Here is a 20,631-nt window from a genome sequence, read left to right as displayed (position 1 = left end):
GGGAACATTCCTCAATTTCATAAAAACCATCTATGCAAAGACCACAGCGAATGTCATTCTCAATGGGGAAAAGCTGAAAGCCTTTCCCTTAAGATCAGGAACATGACAAGGATGCCCACTCTCACCACTAATGTTCAGCATCATACTAGGAGTCCTAGCCTCAGCAATCAGACAACAAAAAGAAATAAAATGTATTCACAGTGGCAAACAAGAAGTCAAAAACTCTCTCTTCACAGATGACATGATACTTTATGTGGATAACCCCAAAGACTCCACCCCCAAATTACTAGAACTCATATAGCAATTCAGTAATGTGGCCGGATAGAAAATCAATGCACAGGAATCAGTTCCTTTCCTATACACTAACAATGTAACTACAGAAAAAGAAATTAGGGAGTTGATTCCATTAAAATAGCACCAAATAGCATAAGATACCTTGGAATAAACCTAACCAAAGAGGTAAAGGACCTATTCTCTAGAAACTACAGAAAACTTATGAAAGAAATATAAGAAGACACAAAAAAATGGAAAAGCATTCCTTGCTCATGGATCAGAAGAATAAACTTTGTTAAAATGTCTGTACTGCCCAGAGAGATCTATACTTTCAATGCCATCCTAATCAAAATACCAATGGCATTTTTCAACGTTCTGGAACAAACTATTCTAATATTTGTATGGAACCAGAGAAGACCCTGAATCACCAAGGAAATGTTGAAAAAGAAAAACAAAGCTGGGGCATCACATTGCCTGAATTCAAAGTATATTACAAAGCTGTGATCACCAAAACAACATGGTACTGACAAAAAAACAAACAAACAAACAAAAAAAACCCAGACACATAGATCAATAGAACAGAACAGAGAGCCCAGAATTGGACTCTCAAGTCTACAGTCAACTAATCTTTGACAAAGCAGGAAAAAATATCCAATGGAAAAAGGACAGTCTCTTCAGTAAATTGTGCTGGGATAATTGGAGAGGTATATACAGAGGAATGAAACTCGACTATTCTCTTAAACCATACACAAAGATAAACTCTAAATATATGAAAGAGTCAAGGTGAGAGAGGAATCCATCAAAATCCTAGAGGAGAACATATACACTAACCTCTTCGACATCGGCCACAGTAACTTCTTTCAAGTCATGTCTCCAAAGGCAAGGGAAACAAAAACAAAAATGAACTTATGGGACTTCATCAAGATAAAAAGCTTCTGCACAGTGAAGGTAACAGTCAACAAAACAAAGAGGCAACCCACAGAATGGGAGAAGATATTTGCAAATGACACTACATTTAAAGGGCTGCTATCCAAGATCTATAAAGAACTTCTCAAACTCAACACCCAAAAAACAATCCAGTCAAAAAATGGGCAGAAGACATGAACAGACACGTCTCCAAAGAAGACATACAAATGGCTAAAAGACACACAAAAAAATGTTCAACATCATTAGCTATCAGGGAAATTTAAATCAAAACCACATTGAGATACCACCTTACACCTGTTAGAATGGCAAAAATTGGCAAGGCAGGAAACAACAAATGTTGGAGAGGATGTGGAGAGATGAGAACCCTATTACACTGTCAGTGGGAATGCAAGTTGGTACAAAAACTTTGGAAAACAGTATGGAGGTTCCTCAGAAAGTTAAAAATAGAGCTACCCTATGACCCAGCAATTGCACTAATGGATATGAACCCCAAAGATACAGATGTAGTGAAAAGAAGGGGCACATGCACCCCAATATTCATACCAGCATTGTCCACAATAGCCAAGCTGTGGAAGGAGCCGAGATGCCCTTCAACAGACGAATGGATAAAGAAGATGTGGTCCATATATTCAGTGGAATTTTACTCAGCCATCAGAAAGGATGAATACCCACCGTTTGCGTCAACATGGATGGAACTGGAGGGTGTTATGCTGGGTGAAATAAATCAATCAGAGAATGACAATTACCATATGATTTCACTTATATGTGGAACATAAGGAATAGCATGGAGGATGTTAGGAGAGGAAAGGAAAAATGAACGGGGGAATTAAAGGGTGAGATGAACCATGAGATACTATGGACTCTGGGAAACCAATTGAGGTTTTCAGGGAGGAGGCAGGTGGGGGGATGGGTTAGTCCCATGATGGGTAGTAAGGAGGGCAGGTTTTGCTGTATGGTGACTAACATAACTAAACTAAAATAAAATAATAAAATAATATAAAATAAAATACATATAATTTGGTCTGCGTCCCTGGTTTCTGGCATAGAGCATCTAAATCTCCTTGGAACTTCCTGTGTGATAGGAATGTTTTTCTTATTTGTCTGCTTCCAACCAAACCTGAGTTTATGCTAATGAGGTGACTTAGGGTGGAACCTCTAGATTGCTTTAGGGTGAGGCTGGTTATCAAAAAGACCAAATGATTAGAGAATTGAAATTTTATCTGCACTTACAGACCTCTAAGTAGGAAAAGTGGTGTGGCTGGAGATTGAACTTGATAAAAAAACTTTTGAACATTGAGATTCAGAGACTTTCTAAGTTGGTGAACAAATCAACTTCCTGCAATGATGAGATGTTTACAGATGTCCTGGACACTATGACATCTTCCTTTGCCCTCTGACACCCAATATATGCATTTCTTCCATTTAGCTCTTGATGAGTTGTATGCTTTATAATAAACTGGTAAACATAAGTAAAATTGTTTCCTGAGTCCTGTGAGCCAAATAAGCAAATTATCAAACCTGAGCAGGGGGCCATGGGAACCTCCAATTTATAGCCAGATGGTCACAAGTACATGTGTTCTGGGATTTGCATCTGGTATCTGAAATGGAGTGAGTCTTGTGGCACCGAGTTTTTAAGTTGTGGAATGTGATTTTAACTCCAAATAGTGTCATAATTGAGTCACTTGGAATTGTTGGACACCCAGCTGGTGTCAAAGAAAACACTACATAACATATATCATAATATTTTTATATATACATATATATCTAACAGTATATGTGTAAATTATGTATATGTGCATTTGCACAAACACACCCCAATATATATCAGTGCAAAAAATCTCATGAAATTGAACATATGACAAAGGAATATGAAAATGTTCCACCTAACTTGTTATTAAATAAATACAAAGCAAATGAATTTCCAACCATTATTTTTGTGTTATTTGGGCACTGAAAATAATATTTCATGGTGAGAAGGATAACTTATTATCATCCTAAAACAAGTATAAATTAGCTTTCTGGAAAGTGATTTATAAATGTGTAGAGTGTGGTGTCTGGCTGGGTCACTCAGTTAGGCATATGAGTCATGATCTCAGCTTGGGTTTTGATCCCAGGGTCATCAGTTCTAGCTCTGTCCTTGACATGGAGCCTACTTAAGAAAAAAAATGTGTAAAGAGTTAATATGCTGACATACTTTTTAATGCATTTCTAATGTAATAATAAATTAATTTTTAAATATTAGGAAATATAAATCTATATAGACCAATTATGAAGTGACTTACAATAGAGAATAAAACAAAGACACATTAAATGCCAACTGTAGGTTGGTCAGATGAATAACAGAACACTACATTTCTGTGTACAGCGACATTTGTGAATAATTTTTAATGATGTGGCCATATATTTCCGATATAGTGAGTGAGAAATCAAACCTATGGTTTGGATTGCACATGGAAATTTTGCGGATTGCGCTTTTTACTAAGATGTAGATTGTGTTTTTTGGCTTAAGTTGCCTTGCTGGTCCTTCCCAAGCCCAGATTGTAGCAGCACTGTGACTTTGTGTCTTTGAAATTCCAGCTTTGGAAGTAGGTAAAAATGAAGTTTTTAGAAGGAGTCCTAGCATGATATTGTGGCATCGATAACATTTAAAAGCATTTATAACCTAGGAAGACTAAATAAAAGAAATGCAAGACAACTTCTACACTGACAACTGCAAGTAGTGCAAAGCATTACTAAACAGGGATCTACATAAAGAGAGCGATAAACCACCCTCATTTCTTGGAAGACTTAATGTTGCTATGATGTCAGTGTTCTCAAAATCAGTTGATGAATTGATACCATAAGGAATCAAACTCCCAGCAGGTTTTTGTTTTATTTATTTATTTTTATTTTTGGTGGAGTGAGGATGTCTTGCTGGTGGAGACAGAAAAATTGACCCAAAGATTTACTTGAAAATTCAAAGGGCAGAAATAAAATATAGTCAATGTAATTTTTAACATTTTTAAAAGATTTTATTTATCTATTTGAGAGAGAGAGAGAAAGAGAGCCTGGGGGGGGGGCAGAGGTATGGAGATAGAGGGAAAGGAAAAAGCAGACTCCCCGTTAAGCATGGAACCAGATGCAGGGCTGGATCTCAGGACCCTGAGATCATGACCTGAGCCAAAGGCAGACACACCAACTAGGGAACCCAGGCACCCCATGGTCAATGTAATTTTAAAGAAGAAAATGGAAACTGGAAATTCATACTACTATATATCAACCCTTATTGTAAAGTTGAAGTAATTAAACCATTGCAACATTGCCATCAGGATAGATCAATTGACCTCTAGACTAAAATAGAAAGTATCATTTCAGAAGAATTGCAGATCAAAATGTTTTAATGAAGAGCTCAAAGAAAATTTAGTGTCTGGTACACTCAAAGATTTCTTAAACACTACAAAATGAGTTACATATAAAGGAGAATATTGATAAATGTATTATGTGATGATTAAAAATGACTAGATAGAGATTTGTGGTTCCAGAAAGATGCACCAGACATACTTTTCCACTATGTACAGTTAAAAAAAAATTTTAATGTAAAGCAAACATAAGAAGACTCTGAAAGCTGAAGAGAGAAAGACCAGGCAGGGACTACAGAACCCAAGGAACAACATAGCAATGAGTTCCCTTTTCTTTTTGCTTCATGTATCCCAAGCTGTGTGTCAGAAAAGCTAGCAACTCAGAAATGCCAAATGGAACAGACAAAAAGAAGTCATCAAGGAAATCCTGACTTCTTAGCAAAAGAAGCAGTCTAGCAAACAGTACACTTTTAAATAATAACTGTTCTACTTCAAACAACATAGAAAAAATTGTGGGCATACCTTCTCTCTCACAGGGTGGTATGAGCAGAGCCCAATGGTGTCTGTCCTTCCTTGACCCTTGCAGTAATTTAGGAGGCCTTCTCATCTCAAGTATTCGTGAAATCTATACTTCCAACCTTACCTGGCAATAATGAGGCAATGTCCCTTGTCTTCCCTCTAGAGCTCTAACAGAAACTGTTAAAACAGATTTAAACTGGATTCAGAATCTCCTAACATAAAACTCAAAATATCTAGTTTCATTCAAAAACCACTCTTCATACCAAGAACCAGGAAAACCTCAACTTGAAATAGAACAAAACAAAACACTGACACCAAGATAACACCAGGATGATACCCATATACTTAAAATATGCTAAGGATGGCTGCTTTACATTCTTTTAAGAACAATTACAAATGTGCTTGAAACCACTAATGAAACAACAGAAAGTACATCTGAAATGTACCATGTGTTGCCTAATTGAATTTAAATTTAAAAAGAGAAAGAAACAACATAAACTCTCAGCATACAGAGAGAAGACATAAAAAAGAACCAAGTAGAAATTTTAGAAAAAAAAATATAATAATATAGAAAACTAAGTGATAGGCTCAGGAGCAGAATGGAGCGGACAGGGTAAAGAATCAGTAAAGCTGAGGATAGAACCATAGAAAATACCCAATCTGAATAACAGAAAGTAGACCAAAAATCAATGAATAGAGCCTAAGAGACCTGTGAGATTATAACAAAATAATATCCATGACATTGTCATTCTAGAAGGATAGGAGAAAGAGTTTAAGAATGGAAAAGTATTTGAGGTAATAACGCCTTGAAAGTTTTCAGATTTGCCAAAAGGCATAAGCCTAAAAATGCGAGAAGCTGAAAGAATATCATATAGGATGAACCCAGTAAAATTCACAGTAGGATACAGCATAATTAAATTAACAAAAATTAAAATATCATATAGGATATTTTTTAACGAAAATTAAAAAAATATCATATAGGATGAACCCATTAAAATTCACAGTAGGATACAGCATAATTAAATTAACAAAAATTAAAAAACTAGTGAGAGTGAAACAGCATCTTACCTACAGGGAAAATACAATTATAAAGACAACAGTTGAAATAAAAGCATATGAGGACTCGCATAAAAATGCCACAGCGGATTGTCATGCTGGTTTGTCTCACTACCCTATATGACCACTACAAGCTTTAGAGATCATTTCTCCAGGGATTCTCTGCCTGGGAAAGTCTGATCATTAGCCTATGCCCAACTGGCCAATGTCCCCATGGAGGGAGAACAAAGAAAGGAGTGAGAGAGGAAGAAAAGGAAAGAAAGGGAAGGGAAGGGAAGGGAAGGGAAGGGAAGGAAAGGGAAGGGAAGGGAAGGGAAGGGAAGGGAAGGGAAGGGAAGGGAAGAGGAAGGGAAGGGAAGAAAAGGAGGGAGGGAGACTGACTTTTCCTACTTGGTTCAGTAGGAGCTTTAAGTTGGCATGATTTTTACTCCCACATTATTTTTAATTAAAAAAATAACAACAACAACCTGACAGCCTTTCCCAGGTGACAAGGATTTGTCAAATGACAGTCTTCACTTGGGAACTAGCCATTTAGGCCGTGGTACTTTCAATAGTTTAACTGGATAGTGACTCTCCTAGAGGATAGACTGACCACTTGAAAATCCCAAATTCTACAGTCATCATTAATTCAATTGCTTTAGGAAACAAAATACCTTTCTAAATTTTCTCCCTGGGGATAAAAGTGTTGTGTTGACTTCATTTTATAATTGAGAGAAAGGAGAGGTCAGTAGTGAATATGAGAGCTGACCTACTTCTGTGGTTTTGCGGACACTTCCATGGATAATTCCACATTTTAGCCTCCCTGCCCAACCTGCCCTTTTGGCTCTTCCTCCTCTGCTTTTCCTTATTACCCTGAGGCTGCAGATCCCCCAGAGCATTGTGAGGCTGATCAACCAGGCTCTCTCCTTTACCATTGTATTTGATGAGGTTGCTTCCTAGCTTCATTTTATCCATCAGTGGCCTTCATTTTATTTTGAAATCCCAGGAAGTTCTTAAATCTCTCATCTTCTAATTGCCTTGTTCTGATTCTCCTTTACTCACATTAATGAGGAAGAGGAGAGCTATTGTGAGTGCCATGCGTGTGAATTTGAATTTGAATTCTTCTGTGGTTATTTAAAAAATTCATCAAAGATATACTATATTTTCATTTGTTATTCTCATTGTTCATTTGATTTCAGAGTGGTTGGAAAGGAAAGACTTCTTTACCTCATTGTCATTAAATGTGGGTCCTTTGTAAAAATTATCTTGATAAATAAGAAGAGAAAGAGGGAGAGAGGGGAGGCTTTATATCTTATTTATTAATATGGAAAGTATGTCTCGTATTAATGGTAACAAAATTCTAAATGAAATGTATGTATTTAATACTGTGATATACTGAGCAAAAAGTAAATTGCATGGTTAGATAAGCATTATTTCAACAATGCAAGTTTTTTTAAGATTGGATGTGATAGAAAGCTTTTTTTTATTTATAATCTATTTTTCATTTGTAAGAGTTAGGAGAATATTTTATCGAAGTGATTTCTAGCTCACAAAGGTAGGGTAGGGAAAATAAACACACCTCAGCACATTCATTTTAAACTTGAAGAGCAGTATGTTTGGGCAGGTAATTGTCAAAAGTTAGATAAACTAATCATTGAATAAATATATAAAATTAACTGCCTTTTTCTTACTCATACCTGGGACTATAAGAAAATATGCTTATATAATCCAGGCATTTCTCTTTAGGAAATATGTCTTTACTTATGCTGTTGTTGTTGTTTTTCCTTTTCTTTGAACCATGTTGTGACTGCTTCTGGGACACTATTTGTGTCTCTTGTTCAAAGAAGGAAGTCTCCTAGATTAGCTTATATTCAAAACATCACCCCAACCATTGCCCCATTCTAAGTACTTTTATAGTGTCTCTTGCTTTTGCTGTCATTAGAAAGGAACCAGCTAGAAACTGTTTACTTGAAGGAAGTTGTAAGAGAAGCATGGGTCTTAACTTTCCCTGGATTGTTTTTTCCCTAAAGACAACCCAGTGAAATATGACTAGTTTATTATTGCCTCGTGATAATGTTTAAGGAGAACTAGAATGAAGATGGTTTTGTGAACAGGTAATGCTGGCTTGTCCAACATTCTTTATTCTTGCTGGCTTCATCAGAGCCCTTTCAGTTAATGAACAAGCTGATATTCTGTCCTTTATGATGATAATAGGTTAATGGTAATAGAAAATAATTTTTGAGACTGTTTATCATATAGTGGATACTCTATCAGATAACCTGAGAAAAACCAGCAGATAATCTTAGAAAATACCCCAAAGATATTCAGATTAAACTAAAATTTGGATAGAGGAATAAGCACTTAAAGTCTACATGAAAAAGAAGGAAATAAACAAATAGTTAATCAGTATCTTGTATTAGTGAGCATTTACTATGTGCCAAACATTGCTTTTATCCTTTTATGTCTAACAAATTGCTGGGATTAAATAACTTGCACTGGGTCACACTGCTAATGTGAAAGATAAGAGACACTGTCGTTAATGTTGGAAATAAATATAAAAATGACAGGAACACTGATATTTAGCATTGATCAATAAATATGTGGCTCTGAGACTAAAGTGGTTCTTGCACTGAATGTTGGGCCTGTCAGTAACTCATGCATGACCTAAAAAGAGTACATTTATTTTTATCAAATATAAAATGAGGATAAAAACATCTTATTCACAGGGCCAATCTGAGCATACATTATAAAAGTGCATAGAAAATGCAGAGACAGATCCTAGCTCAATACAAATGGTCAGTAAAAGTTAAGCTTTATTTGTTCTTATGCCAATAAGTATCAGTAACTCACAGCTGTGCTCCCTCATGGGGAAAAAATAGTATCTCATTCTCAGAATTTTATATGTGGTAGTGTAATAACATGCCATTTGGACTCCCAATGTCTTTTATTAGAAGTAGTAATTGTCATGAAATCCAGATTCATCTGGTGTGCGTGTGTGTGAGTGTGTGTGTGTGTGTGTGTGTGTGTGTGTGTGTTGGGTGTGTGTGTTGTATCTGTATCTATCTTGTGCATCTGATTTTTGTACCAAGTACAATTGCTCAACTCTTCACTTTAAAATTTTTGTTGTTGCTTGTTTTAACATTTTAGTATTGTTATCGTGGAGTCTGCCAAGAAGCCAGTAGCTACCCCAATAGACCCAATTGTCAATCAGAAAGAAATTGTAGTGGACATGGGGTATGTAATTTTTCCTTTATTTTTACGTATAGCATTTAAAATCCATGTCGGAACTTTTTCCAGGATAGTAATAAAGTTCAGAATTATTTGATGTGGAAATTTCATTTAGAAACTTACAGTTAAATAAGGAAAGTGGATTCCATTACATATACGTATGCATATGATTTATGTGCTCAGATTATTACAGACCTCATGAGTTAATAAACTTTGAACTTTGTACTAAAGTGCAGTATGCACACACTCCAGTATGAATTTTGGAAATGGTTTTATTGAACATTACAAATGTATATTTATACATGCTTATATAAATTTTGCTTATAATTGATTGTATGCGTACTGATATGTTTAAACACACAGAATTAATATATTTATATTACACATATTACTTATAATCTAATATTTTGTGAGAGAAGACTTTCTTCTCCACTCAGATCTCTTTTGTCCTTTAATAGCTTCAATTTATTTCTATGTATGTTTCTTCAATACTATATTGGAAAACTCACTTACCAATGGGCTTTTAGATAATGTCAAATTTTTACTTAATTAATGTAAATAATGGTGCAATGGACATTGTTGTACATTCACCCTTGCACAATTATCTGGTTTCTTAAATTATTAGCAATGAAATCTGATGGGTCAAATTTATGCACCATTTAAATTTTCAGAAATATTATGCTTTTTAAAAATGTTATACCAGCTTTTGCTCTCACCTGTCATGAATGAAAATGTGCATTTTCTCAACTTCTAGCCAGACTATCTTCTCAGTTTTTAAAATCTCTTCTCACATGCTAAACCTATTGTTAATTTGCATTAGGTAAGAAATAAAGATACAGGTCTTAAGCATGTATGGATCCTCATATTTACCGTTGTGAAATTATCTACCAGGGTATAGAAATTTTGTAGATTTTTCCAAGTCTGCATTTGGCTTTAACTTTGTGACTTGCGTCTCCTGCCATATTGTTGCTTCACATTTTATATAGCAATGTAGGAAAACATTGACCTTCCTGCATGATTTGTATCAAAATTTTCTCCCAAATCACTTACATGTCCTATCATTAACAGTTTCCTTTCTGTTTCTTTCCTTTCTTACTTAGTTTAAATTTAATTTCTGCATGAATCTATTTCTAGATTCTCTCTTCTGCTTTTGACCATTCTGATTCATCCACCTGATCCACATTAATAGATATTTTCTGGCCTTTCCATTTCTAGCAAAATACATATTGTTATCTGTGTTGGTTAAGCAAGTTTTTTCCTTTATGTTTTTCACCCCAATTTTTTGTAAAAGTTGGCTCTTACCACAGGTATTTTTTAAAAATCTAGCACAATTCATAATATATGTCAACTCCCATTATTTCATAATTTCTAGCTTCATAATTTCTATGCCTTTGTAGAATAAGACATTTTCATTGTATCAGAGTGTTATTTATTGTTATTTAAAAATAGAAGAGGCAAAGAGGAAATATCTATGACATTGAAAAGATATTGCAAAGACATTTATTATATTACATTTTATTGTAAAAATTAATTTCCACATTAAAATAAAAACTATAATGTATGAAGTGATCATTTTTAAATAACTTAAATTGACTAACAGTCACAAATAATGCATTTAATTTTTGCATTGTACCAAAAATGTTTATAATTTTTTGTTTGGTTTTGGTTTTAGGTTTGCAATAATTTGCTTAATTGTCACTGTGATGTTGGATATTCTCCTCCAATTTGTGAACCAGCACCATTATCACCAGGAGGAAGTTATGATGATGGGTTTTGGTATCCAGAGTGTTAGTATCTAGATCACTGTGCTTCAGCAGAGCTTTCTGTACTTACAGTAATAGTGCCCACTGACTATGTGGCTGTTGAGCACATGACATGTCGGTAGTGCAACTAAAGAACTAAAATTTTTTACTTCATTTAATTTAAATTTAAGTAGCCATTTGTGGCCAGTGGCAAGTATTTTAAACAGTAAAGTTCCAGATCATACTGTCAATCACAATTTTGTATATGCTTTTAGTTCCAATCAAGAAGTGAACATGCTAATAGGCCTACCTTTAATTTTAACCATGGTTCCCAAACATTTCTGTTTATACAGCAGAGTTTTATAGATAAATACAGTTAAATTACAGAATAGCTGTTAGTTTTATTATATACTCTTTATATTCCAAGGATGTTAACTACCATAATGTGCTAAATGTGTAATGTGTTAAATATTGTGATGTGTAGTTGCATCATTCAAATGACCACACTATTGAAAGGTAAAAGTAACAAAATCTATATCCATAGCATATGTATAGTAGATGGTATGAAACATTTTAAAATTTATTTCGTGAACATTCACAAACATTGTTCATGTTCTTTATAGCATATTCATGTTTTCTAAATTTTATAATATAAAAATCTCATAAGAATATAATTCCATTAATGTCTTTCCATCATTTGTGCTTTTGTAATTATGTATATATATTTATATAAATGTGACAGTACACTATTACATGTGCCTTAAATAGCCAATGGAATGTTAAAGATTTTTTAATATAAATATTTCCATTTACCCATCCATTTACTGCTTTTCAAAGGCTTTTCAACACTTCCAGCACATTCAAATTTCCATGTGGGTCATTTCCTTTCTCACTGAAAACCTTCCTTTATATATATATAATACTTCATATTTTATATTATATATATATATAATATGTATTACATAATATATATATGTACCTTGTGGTGACCAATTATTCTCAGCTTTTGTCTTTAAAATGTTTTTATAAATGTCTCAAATTGTGAAGCATATTTTCACTGGAAGTAGAATTCTGCATTGAGAATTTTTACTTTCAGCAGCTCAAAGATGTAATTCAATTGTATCCTTAGTTTCATTTTAGGTCTTCATCTATTTTGAATTTATTTTGGGGTATGGTGTCAGAAAGTGGTCCATTATCATTCTTCTGCATGTTGCTGTCCAGTACTCCTGACACCATTTGTTGAAGAGACTGTCTTTTTTCCATGGGTTAATCTTTCCTGCTTGTTGAACAGAGTTGTGGGTCCATTTCTGGATTCTCTATTCTTTTCCACTGATGTATGTATCTATTCTTGTGCCAGTACCATACTGTCTTCACTACAGCTTTGTAATATAACTTGAAGTCTGGAATTGTGATGCCTCCAGGTTTGCTTTTCTTTTTCAAGATTGCTTTGGTTATTTGGGATCTTTTGGGGTTCCATACGAATTTTAGGATTGTTTGTTCTACCTCTGTGAAAAATCCTGTTGGTATTTTGATAGGGACTGTGTTAAATGTGTAGATTGACTTGGGTAGAATAGACATTTTAACAATAGTTGTTATTGCAACCCATGAGCATGGAATGCTTTTCCATTTGCATCCTCTTCAATTTCTTTCATCAGTGTTCTATAGTTTTCAGAGTATAGGTCTCTCACCCCTTTGGTTAGGTTTATTCCTAGGTATGTTATTGTTTTTGGTGTGATTGTAAATGGGTCAGTTCCTTGATCTCTATCTGATTCTTCACTATTGGTATATAGGAATGCAACAGATTTCTGTGTGTTGATTTTATATCCTGCACTTTTGCTGAATTCCTGTATCAGTTTCAGCAATTTTTGGGTGGAGTCTTTTCAGTTATCTACATAGAGTATCATGTTGTGTGCAAATAGCGAAAGTTTAACTTCTTCCTGGGTGATCTGAATGCCTTTTATTTCTTTTTGTTCTCTGATTGCTGAGTCTAAGACTTCTAGTAGTATATTAAATAAGAATGATGAGAGTGGACATACCTGTCTTGTCCTTGACCATAGAGGAAAAGATTTCAGTTTTTCCCCATTGAGGATAATATTAGCCGTGTGTCTTTTGTCTTTGGCCTTTATGATGTTGAGATATGTTCCATCTATCCCCATTTTGTTGAGGGTTTTTATCAAGAATGGATGCTGTACTTTGTCAAATGCTTTTTCTGAATATATTCAGGGGATCATATGGTTCTTTTCCTTTCTTTTATTAATGTGGCATTTCATGTTCGTTGATTTGCAAATACTGAACCACCCCTGCAGCTCAGAGTAAATCCCACTTTATTGTGGTGAATAATTAATTTATTGTATTGTTGAATTCGATTTGCTAGTACCTTCTTGAGAATCTTTGCATCCATGTTCATCAGGGATATTGGCCTATAATTCTCCCTTTTAACGGAGTCTTTGGTTTTGGAGTCAAGGAAACACTGGCCTTGTAGAATGAGTTTGAAAATATTCCTGCCATTTCTATTTTTTGGAACAGTTTGTGAATGATAGGTATTAATTCTTTAAATGTCTGGTAGAATTCCCCTGGAAGCCATCTGGCCCTGGACTTTGGTTTGTTGGAAGATTTTTGATTACCGATTCAATTTATTTGCTGGCTAAGGATCTGTTCAAATTTTCTTTTTTCTGTTTTAGTTTTAGCAGTTTGTATCTTTCTAGGAATTTACCCATTATTTCTTCTAGATTGCCCAGTTTCTTGGCATAGAATTTTCCATAATATTCTCTTATAATTGTTTGCATTTCTGTGATGGTCATTGTGATCTCTCTTCTCTCATTTATGATTTTATTTATTTCAGCCTTTTCAAACTGCTACAGAGCTTCAGCTCTAGTAGAAATACGTACAATCAGACACAGGCTTTCCTAAAATATGAAAGACAGAACCATAGACAAAAACACCAAAATGGAGGAATTCCATTTTATCCATATTCAATTTTATTCATATCCATATTTCATCCATATCCAATTTATCCATAATGGATAAATCCTAGAAACATACAAACTGCTAAAACTAAAACAGGAGAGAAAAGAAAATTTGAACAGACCTTTAGTCAGGAAAGAAACTGAAGACCCGGTGCATCAGTAGACCCTGTGGACCTGTGTGTGGATGGTTGTGTTTGTCTTCCGCAGGAGGGGCCGCTACTGCTCAGGCTCTCAATCACACTTTATCTAGTAAAAAAGGCACCTGAAGAGCACAATGGGGCATGGCTTGGTGCATGCAACTCAAGCCTTCACTGTGTGTGCTGTGCTGCTAGCTGAAGTCCCTCTGTGCTGATGGGAAGGGTGAAAAATATCATCTTCCCACTCTCTTTCCTGGAGAGGGGAGTTTGTGCCTGCTGTTGTTCAGGAAGCCCTCACAGAAGAGCAAACAATCTCCCCTTTTTGCCCCAGGCTTGCATCAGATCCCTGCCTTTACCCTGTCTGTGTCCCAGCCATCTGCCCAGTGCTCCTGGTTTTATCTCAGGCACACAGCTGGGTTTCAGAACTCCATATTTAAGGACATGGTGTGGCAGGACCCACACTGATCCTCTGGGGGAGGGTTTCATCATGCTGCAGCTGATACTGGTTGTCCCAGAAAAGCAGTCAAATGACCATGGAGGTGCTCGAATTTTCTGGTAAAGTGTAGCAAAAAGTGGGCATCCTGGTTAGCTGCCCTCAGCAGGCATCTCTGCCCCTATGCTAATGAACAGGGCAGATCAAAGGTGCCTGCCATCTTTCTTGTCCCCTGAGAGGCTGTGCTGCTTCTCCCAAATGCACTCCAATGGTGTCTCCCAGTGTGACCTAGGAGATCCTCAGAGCAAGCCCTCTGCTCACAGGCCTCTGCCCTCCTTCTCCACAGGAGCACTGCTACCCTGGCCAGGCTCCACCCTGGTAATGAAACTTCAGACTTTTGGCTCCATTGACTTGTAAAAATTCATGATAATCAACCCTTCTTTTTTTCCCAATGGTTTCAGGAAAGTGTTTTTCTTGTGCAATTCCCTTCATGCTGCTCTCTCTCTTTCCCTCTCTACCTTCTCCACAATTAGGACTTCCTCTGCTCTGCAGCACCCATGAATCTTTTTTCCCCAAAAACACATCTCTGCACCTCCTAACTTCCATGATGGGACCTCTTTTCTCCCTCTAGCTGTGCAGTTAGTTCTCTCAGTACTCAGATCAGTTTCCTGGGTATTTAGAATGATTTGATAATTATCTAGCTGAGTTCAAGGGAGGAGGCAAACATAAAGTCCTCCAACTACTCTGCCATCTGAACTCCTCCCTTTATTTGATATTTTTCTTGCTTCTTTCTTGCCCTTATTGCTATAAACTTCTCTCTTAGAACAGTTCTTGCTATGTCTGAAAGTTTTGAACTGGCGTGTTTTCATATTCATTTGTTTCTATTTACTTTTGATATCTTGTTTTATTTCTGGTTGACCCATTCATTGTTTAGTGACATGTTATTGAATCTCCGTTTATTTGTCATCTTTCCAGATGTTTTCTTGTGGTTCATTTCTAGTTTCACAGTGTTGTGGTCAGAAAAGATTCATGGTATGATTTTGATCTTTTTGAATTTGTTGAGACTCATTTTGTAGCCTAACACATGATCTATTCTGGAGAATGTCTCAGGTGCACTTGAATGTGTATTCTGTTGTTTTAGGATGTAATGTTCTGAACATATCCATTAAGTCCATTGGTCCCAGTGTTTCATTTAAAGTTGTCATTTTCTTGTTGATTTTCTATTTGGATGATCTGTCCATTGCTGTATATGGGATGCTAAATTCTCCTACTATTATTGTATCATTATCAATGAGCTCCTCTATGTTTGTTATTAAATTTTGTATGTATTTAGGTGCTCCCACGTTGGGCTCATAAATATTCCAATTGCTATATCTTCTTGTTGGAGTGTTCCCTTTGTGGGGAAATAGTGTCCTTCTTTGTCTCTTGACATAGTCTTTGTTTTAATGTTTATTTTGTCCTATATATTGTATTGCTACCATAGCTTTCTTTTCACATCCATTTGCATGTTCAATGTTTGTCTATCCTTCACTTTCAATCTGCAGGTGTCTTTAGGTCTGAAACGAATCTCTTGTAGGCAGCACACAGATGGGTCTTTTTTTTTTAATTCATTCTGTCACCTATATCTTTTGATTAGAGCATTTAGTCCATTTAAACCGAAAGTTATTATTGATAGATATTGCCATTTTATTACTTGTTTTGTCTTTGTTTTTGAGGATTTTGTCTGATGATTTCTTGTCTTTCTGTCTTTAATAGTTTGCTGATTATCTTTAGGTATATATTTAGAGTTCTTTCTCTTTATTCTTTATGTATGTTGTAATGGTTTTTGATTTGTCATTACCATTAGGTTTATATGTAACATCTTCTGCATATAGCAATCTATGTTATGTTCATGGTCATTTAAGTTTGAACCCATTCTTAATCCTCTCATCCTCATGTTTTAGGTATATGGTGTCATATTTTACATTCTTTATTTTGTGAGTTCTTTGACCAATTTCCATTAAAGATTTATTTGTTTATTTTAGAGAAAGAAAGAGAGAGAGCAGGGGAGTGGCAGAAGGACAGAGAGAGAATCCCAAGGAGACTCTGCACTGAGAGCAGAGCCTGATGTGGGGCTCGATCTTATGACTCTGAGATCATGACCTGAGCTGAAACCTAGAGTTGGATGCTTAACCAACTGAGCCACCCAGGTGCCCCTCCTTGACTGATTTTTTTATAGAAATATTCATTTTTACTACTTTTTTGTTTCCTACCTTCATATTGTCATTTTTGGTCGTTTTTTTTTTTCCCCCACCCAGATTCTCCTTTAATACTTTTTGCAAGGCTTGTTTAGTGGTCATGAACTTCTTTTGTTTTTGTTTGTCTGGGAAACTCTTTGTCTTTCCTTCATTTCTGAATGATAACTTTGCTGGATAGAATATTCCTGGCTGTAGGTTTTTCCTGTTCAGCACTTTGACATATCATCCTACTCTTTTCTGGCTTGGAAACCTTCGGCTGAAAATACTGCTGATAGCCTTATGGTATATCTTTGTATGTAGCTTTCTTCTTTTGTCTTGCTACTGCTAGTATTTTTTTTAATCAGTATGTTTTATCACTTTAATTACAATATGCTTTGTTGTGGGTCGACTTTTGTTGATTTTGTTGGGGGTTTTCCGTACCTCCTGGATCTGGATATCTGTTTTCCTCTCCAGATTAGGGAAGTTTTCAGCTATTATTTCTTTCTTTTTTTTTTTTTAAAGATTTTATTTATTTATTTGACAGAGGTAGAGACAGTCAGCGAGACAGGGAACACAAGCAGGGGGAGTGGGAGAGGAAGAAGCAGGCTCATAGCAGAAGAGCCTGATGTGGGGCTCGATCCCACAACGCCGGGATCACGCCCTGAGCCGAAGGCAGACGCCCAACCGCTGTGCCACCCAGGCGCCCCAACAGCTATTATTTCTTAAAATAAATTCTCTGCCCATTTTTCTCTCTCTTCTTATGGCACACCTATAGTCTGAATGTTATTACATTTGATGAAGTCACTAAGTCACTGAATTCTCAACGTCTATTCTAGTTTTGTATAATTCTTTTTTTTAACTTTTTTTTCAACTTAATAAACTTCCATTACTGTCTTCTAGGTCATTAATTTGTTCCTTCACTTGTTCCAACCTGCTGTTCATTCTATCAACCGTGTTTCTCATTTCATTTATTGAGACTTTTATCTCTGTTGTGTTATTTCTTATCTCTTTTTTAATGGTCTCGCTGATATGCTCCACTCTTTTCATAGGTCCAGTGAGTATCCTTATGATTGTTGTTTTAAATTCTCCTTCAGGCATGTTACTTATATCTGTTTTGCTTAGATCTTCAGCCATGGCATTGTCCTGTTCTTTCATCTGGCACAAATTCCTCTGTCCTCTCATGTTGTCTAAGTCTCTGTGCCTGTTTCTCTGTTAGGAATGTCAGCTAGGTCTCCTGTTCTTGCACTTAAGGGCTTTATGAAGAAGAGGTCCTGTAATGCCCTGCAATTTAGTGTCTCCCTGTTCTTCAGGGCCTGGGACTTCTAGGAGTATCTCCAATGTGTGCTGCATGTGCTCTGCTGACCACTTTTATCCTTTAGGTCAATCATCTGCAGAAGCTCTCTTTGCCTATTGCAGGCAGTGTTTGGTCTCTGCCCTGAATGTGGCAAATTTTAACTAGTTATGTTCTGGTCGGCTTGTGAAATGAGACCTGTCATTGCCCTTAATGGAACTGAGGTCTTGCAAAAATCCTGGATCAGAAGAAGAGCTGTTGGCAGGGGTTTGGGCTGGAATTCTGGGGAAAGAGGCCCACTGTGCTGGGACTGAGGCAAGCATGAGTGGGAAGTGCATTTCTTCAGGAGCATAGGGAAGTAGAGCTTTTTATAAACCAGTTAGGTAGCAAGTATTGGTGCTGGTTCTGCAAGTGGCCTTGTTTTTATGCTGAGGGATGGGGGAGGGAAAAGGCACTTGCCAGTCCCTTTGTTCCCGGAAAGGTCTATCTGTTAAGGGTGCCTCTCTGGAACATGCTCAGAGATGAGCAAATAACCTTCTCACTGTGTGCCCCAGGCATTCTTCAGATCAAAGTTTCCATTTTGTATGTCTGTGGGCTGTTTGTCCTGCCTTCTCTCCAAGAGCAGACCCAATGCATCTGGACTCTCCCTGAGCTAAACATGCTGATCATTAAAACTATAGGCTTTAAGCCTTGCTGGCTGCAAGAACTCATGAAATTCAGGTCCTCTTTACCTTTAGCTGTGGAGTTTGTTCTATCTATCTTCAGATAGATTTCTGGAATATTTACGATGATTTGATAGTTATCTAGTTGAGTTTGTGGGATAATGGAAGCCTAGGCTCCTCCCACACTGCTGCCATCTCCTGCAATCTCAAAATTAAAAACTCCTATGCTGGAAATGATACAACAAGAAGTGAAATACCAACTACAAAATGGGACAATGTATTTGGAAATCTTGTATCTCATATAGGATTTTTATTCAGAATATATAAAGAACACAAATTTATAGTAAAAAGACAACCCAAATAAATTTGGAAAAGGCTTAAATAAACACATCTCCATAGAAGATATATAAATGACCATAAGCCCATGAAAAGATGGTGAACATTCCAGGAAAATGAAAATCAAAACCACAATGAATACAACTTGACACTCATTAGAATCATCATAATAAAAAATATAGGCAACATGTGTTAGCATGTGAAGAAATCGAACTCTCCTTGGTGCTCTTTCTCCAGCACTGCTCCAACTCTGGTATCTCCTTTCTACTCTCAACCCAGTAATCAGACGTATAATTAGCTTTAGGCTGCCATATATGTGTGTGTGCGTGTGTGTTTATATATATTATATAATATGTATATATAATCTATCAGTCTATGCATCTATCTTATCTTTCTTGCCAAGAACTCCTGGGAGGCTCCCTCTTAACCCTTCTGCTGTCTCTAATGTATAGAGTATCTTTCTTGTCAATGCCACGCCCTGCAGGGTCTAACATTTTTGACTGTTGTAAATTCTTTCCTCTGCCTCCTGGGTTCAGGGGAAATGCTGTACTTTGCCCTCAACTCCAATTCTCTGTGTTGAGATGAGCAAATTGTCTATAGGTAGAATTGGATTTTCATAAAATCGATGTCATGTTTTCCTTCCTTCTGATAAAGTTTGCATTTCCTATTGACTTCCAGAAATCATTTCCTTTGTGTGTGTGTTTTTTTTTAAGATTTTTTTATTTTATTTGTTTGACAGAGATAGAGACAGCCAGCGAGAGAGGTAACACAGCAGGGGGAGTGGGAGAGGAAGAAGCAGGCTCACAGCGGAGGAGCCTGATGTGGGGCTCGATCCCATAACGCCGGGATCACGCCCTGAGCTGAAGGCAGACGCTTAACCGCTGTGCCACCCAGGCGCCCCTCCTTTGTGTGTTTTGTCCTATTTTATCATTTTATTATACAGGACTAGCTTGGCAGCATTTAATGAAAACATTTTATCTTGACCAAAGTGGAAGCTTTATTTTACTTCCTTAGAAAAATGGATATTGCTCATTTAATCCAGTAACGATGAGTCCAATTTCTTAAATCAGCCTCTGGAGTAACTATGCACATAAGGAAGCTCCACTTCCAGTATGATATAATTTTTAGTTGAGTTGAATTGATGGACAGTTGATCTTCTCTGATGGATGAGGCAAGGAAGGAGAACTTTAAAAGTATTGAGTTCTACCATAGCTTAAGCCTGCTACATATTTGCTTAATTTCAATATTTTTGCATATATTTGCCAATCTTCTAAATTCATAAAACACCATGAGTCACTTTTTTTGGATAAACCACTTATAATTGGATTGTGTGTGCATTTAAAGTTAATGAATTTTTGTTTTGGGGGCATTAAATTCATTTGTATTTAATATCCTCATAGTTGTTTTGGTGGTAATTCTGATTTCTTAATTTAGTTCATTGTATTTTAGTCATCTGGCATATTTCTTTTGACTAATGGAATTGAGATTTCATTCATTTTCCCAATTTCCCATAATGCCTTCATAACAC

The 20,631-nt window shown here is 36.2% G+C and overlaps 1 protein-coding gene across 1 annotated transcript in view; it reads left to right on the top strand.

Moving 5' to 3' along the window:
- Positions 1 to 20,631, top strand: part of LOC100477359 (A disintegrin and metallopeptidase domain 3) — a 92,089-nt gene that overhangs the window by 53,041 nt on the left and 18,417 nt on the right. Inside the window, exons 10-11 of the mRNA XM_034647777.1 lie at positions 9,240 to 9,326; positions 10,993 to 11,107. Coding sequence (XP_034503668.1) covers positions 9,240 to 9,326; positions 10,993 to 11,107 — 202 coding nt within the window. The remainder of the gene's footprint in view (positions 1 to 9,239; positions 9,327 to 10,992; positions 11,108 to 20,631) is intronic.

This window comes from Ailuropoda melanoleuca, chromosome 18 (genome assembly GCF_002007445.2).
Source record: "Ailuropoda melanoleuca isolate Jingjing chromosome 18, ASM200744v2, whole genome shotgun sequence".
Lineage (NCBI taxonomy): Eukaryota > Metazoa > Chordata > Mammalia > Carnivora > Ursidae > Ailuropoda > Ailuropoda melanoleuca.
The sequence above is the reverse complement of the archived record's forward strand: the minus strand, read 5'-3'. Positions and strand labels throughout refer to the sequence as shown.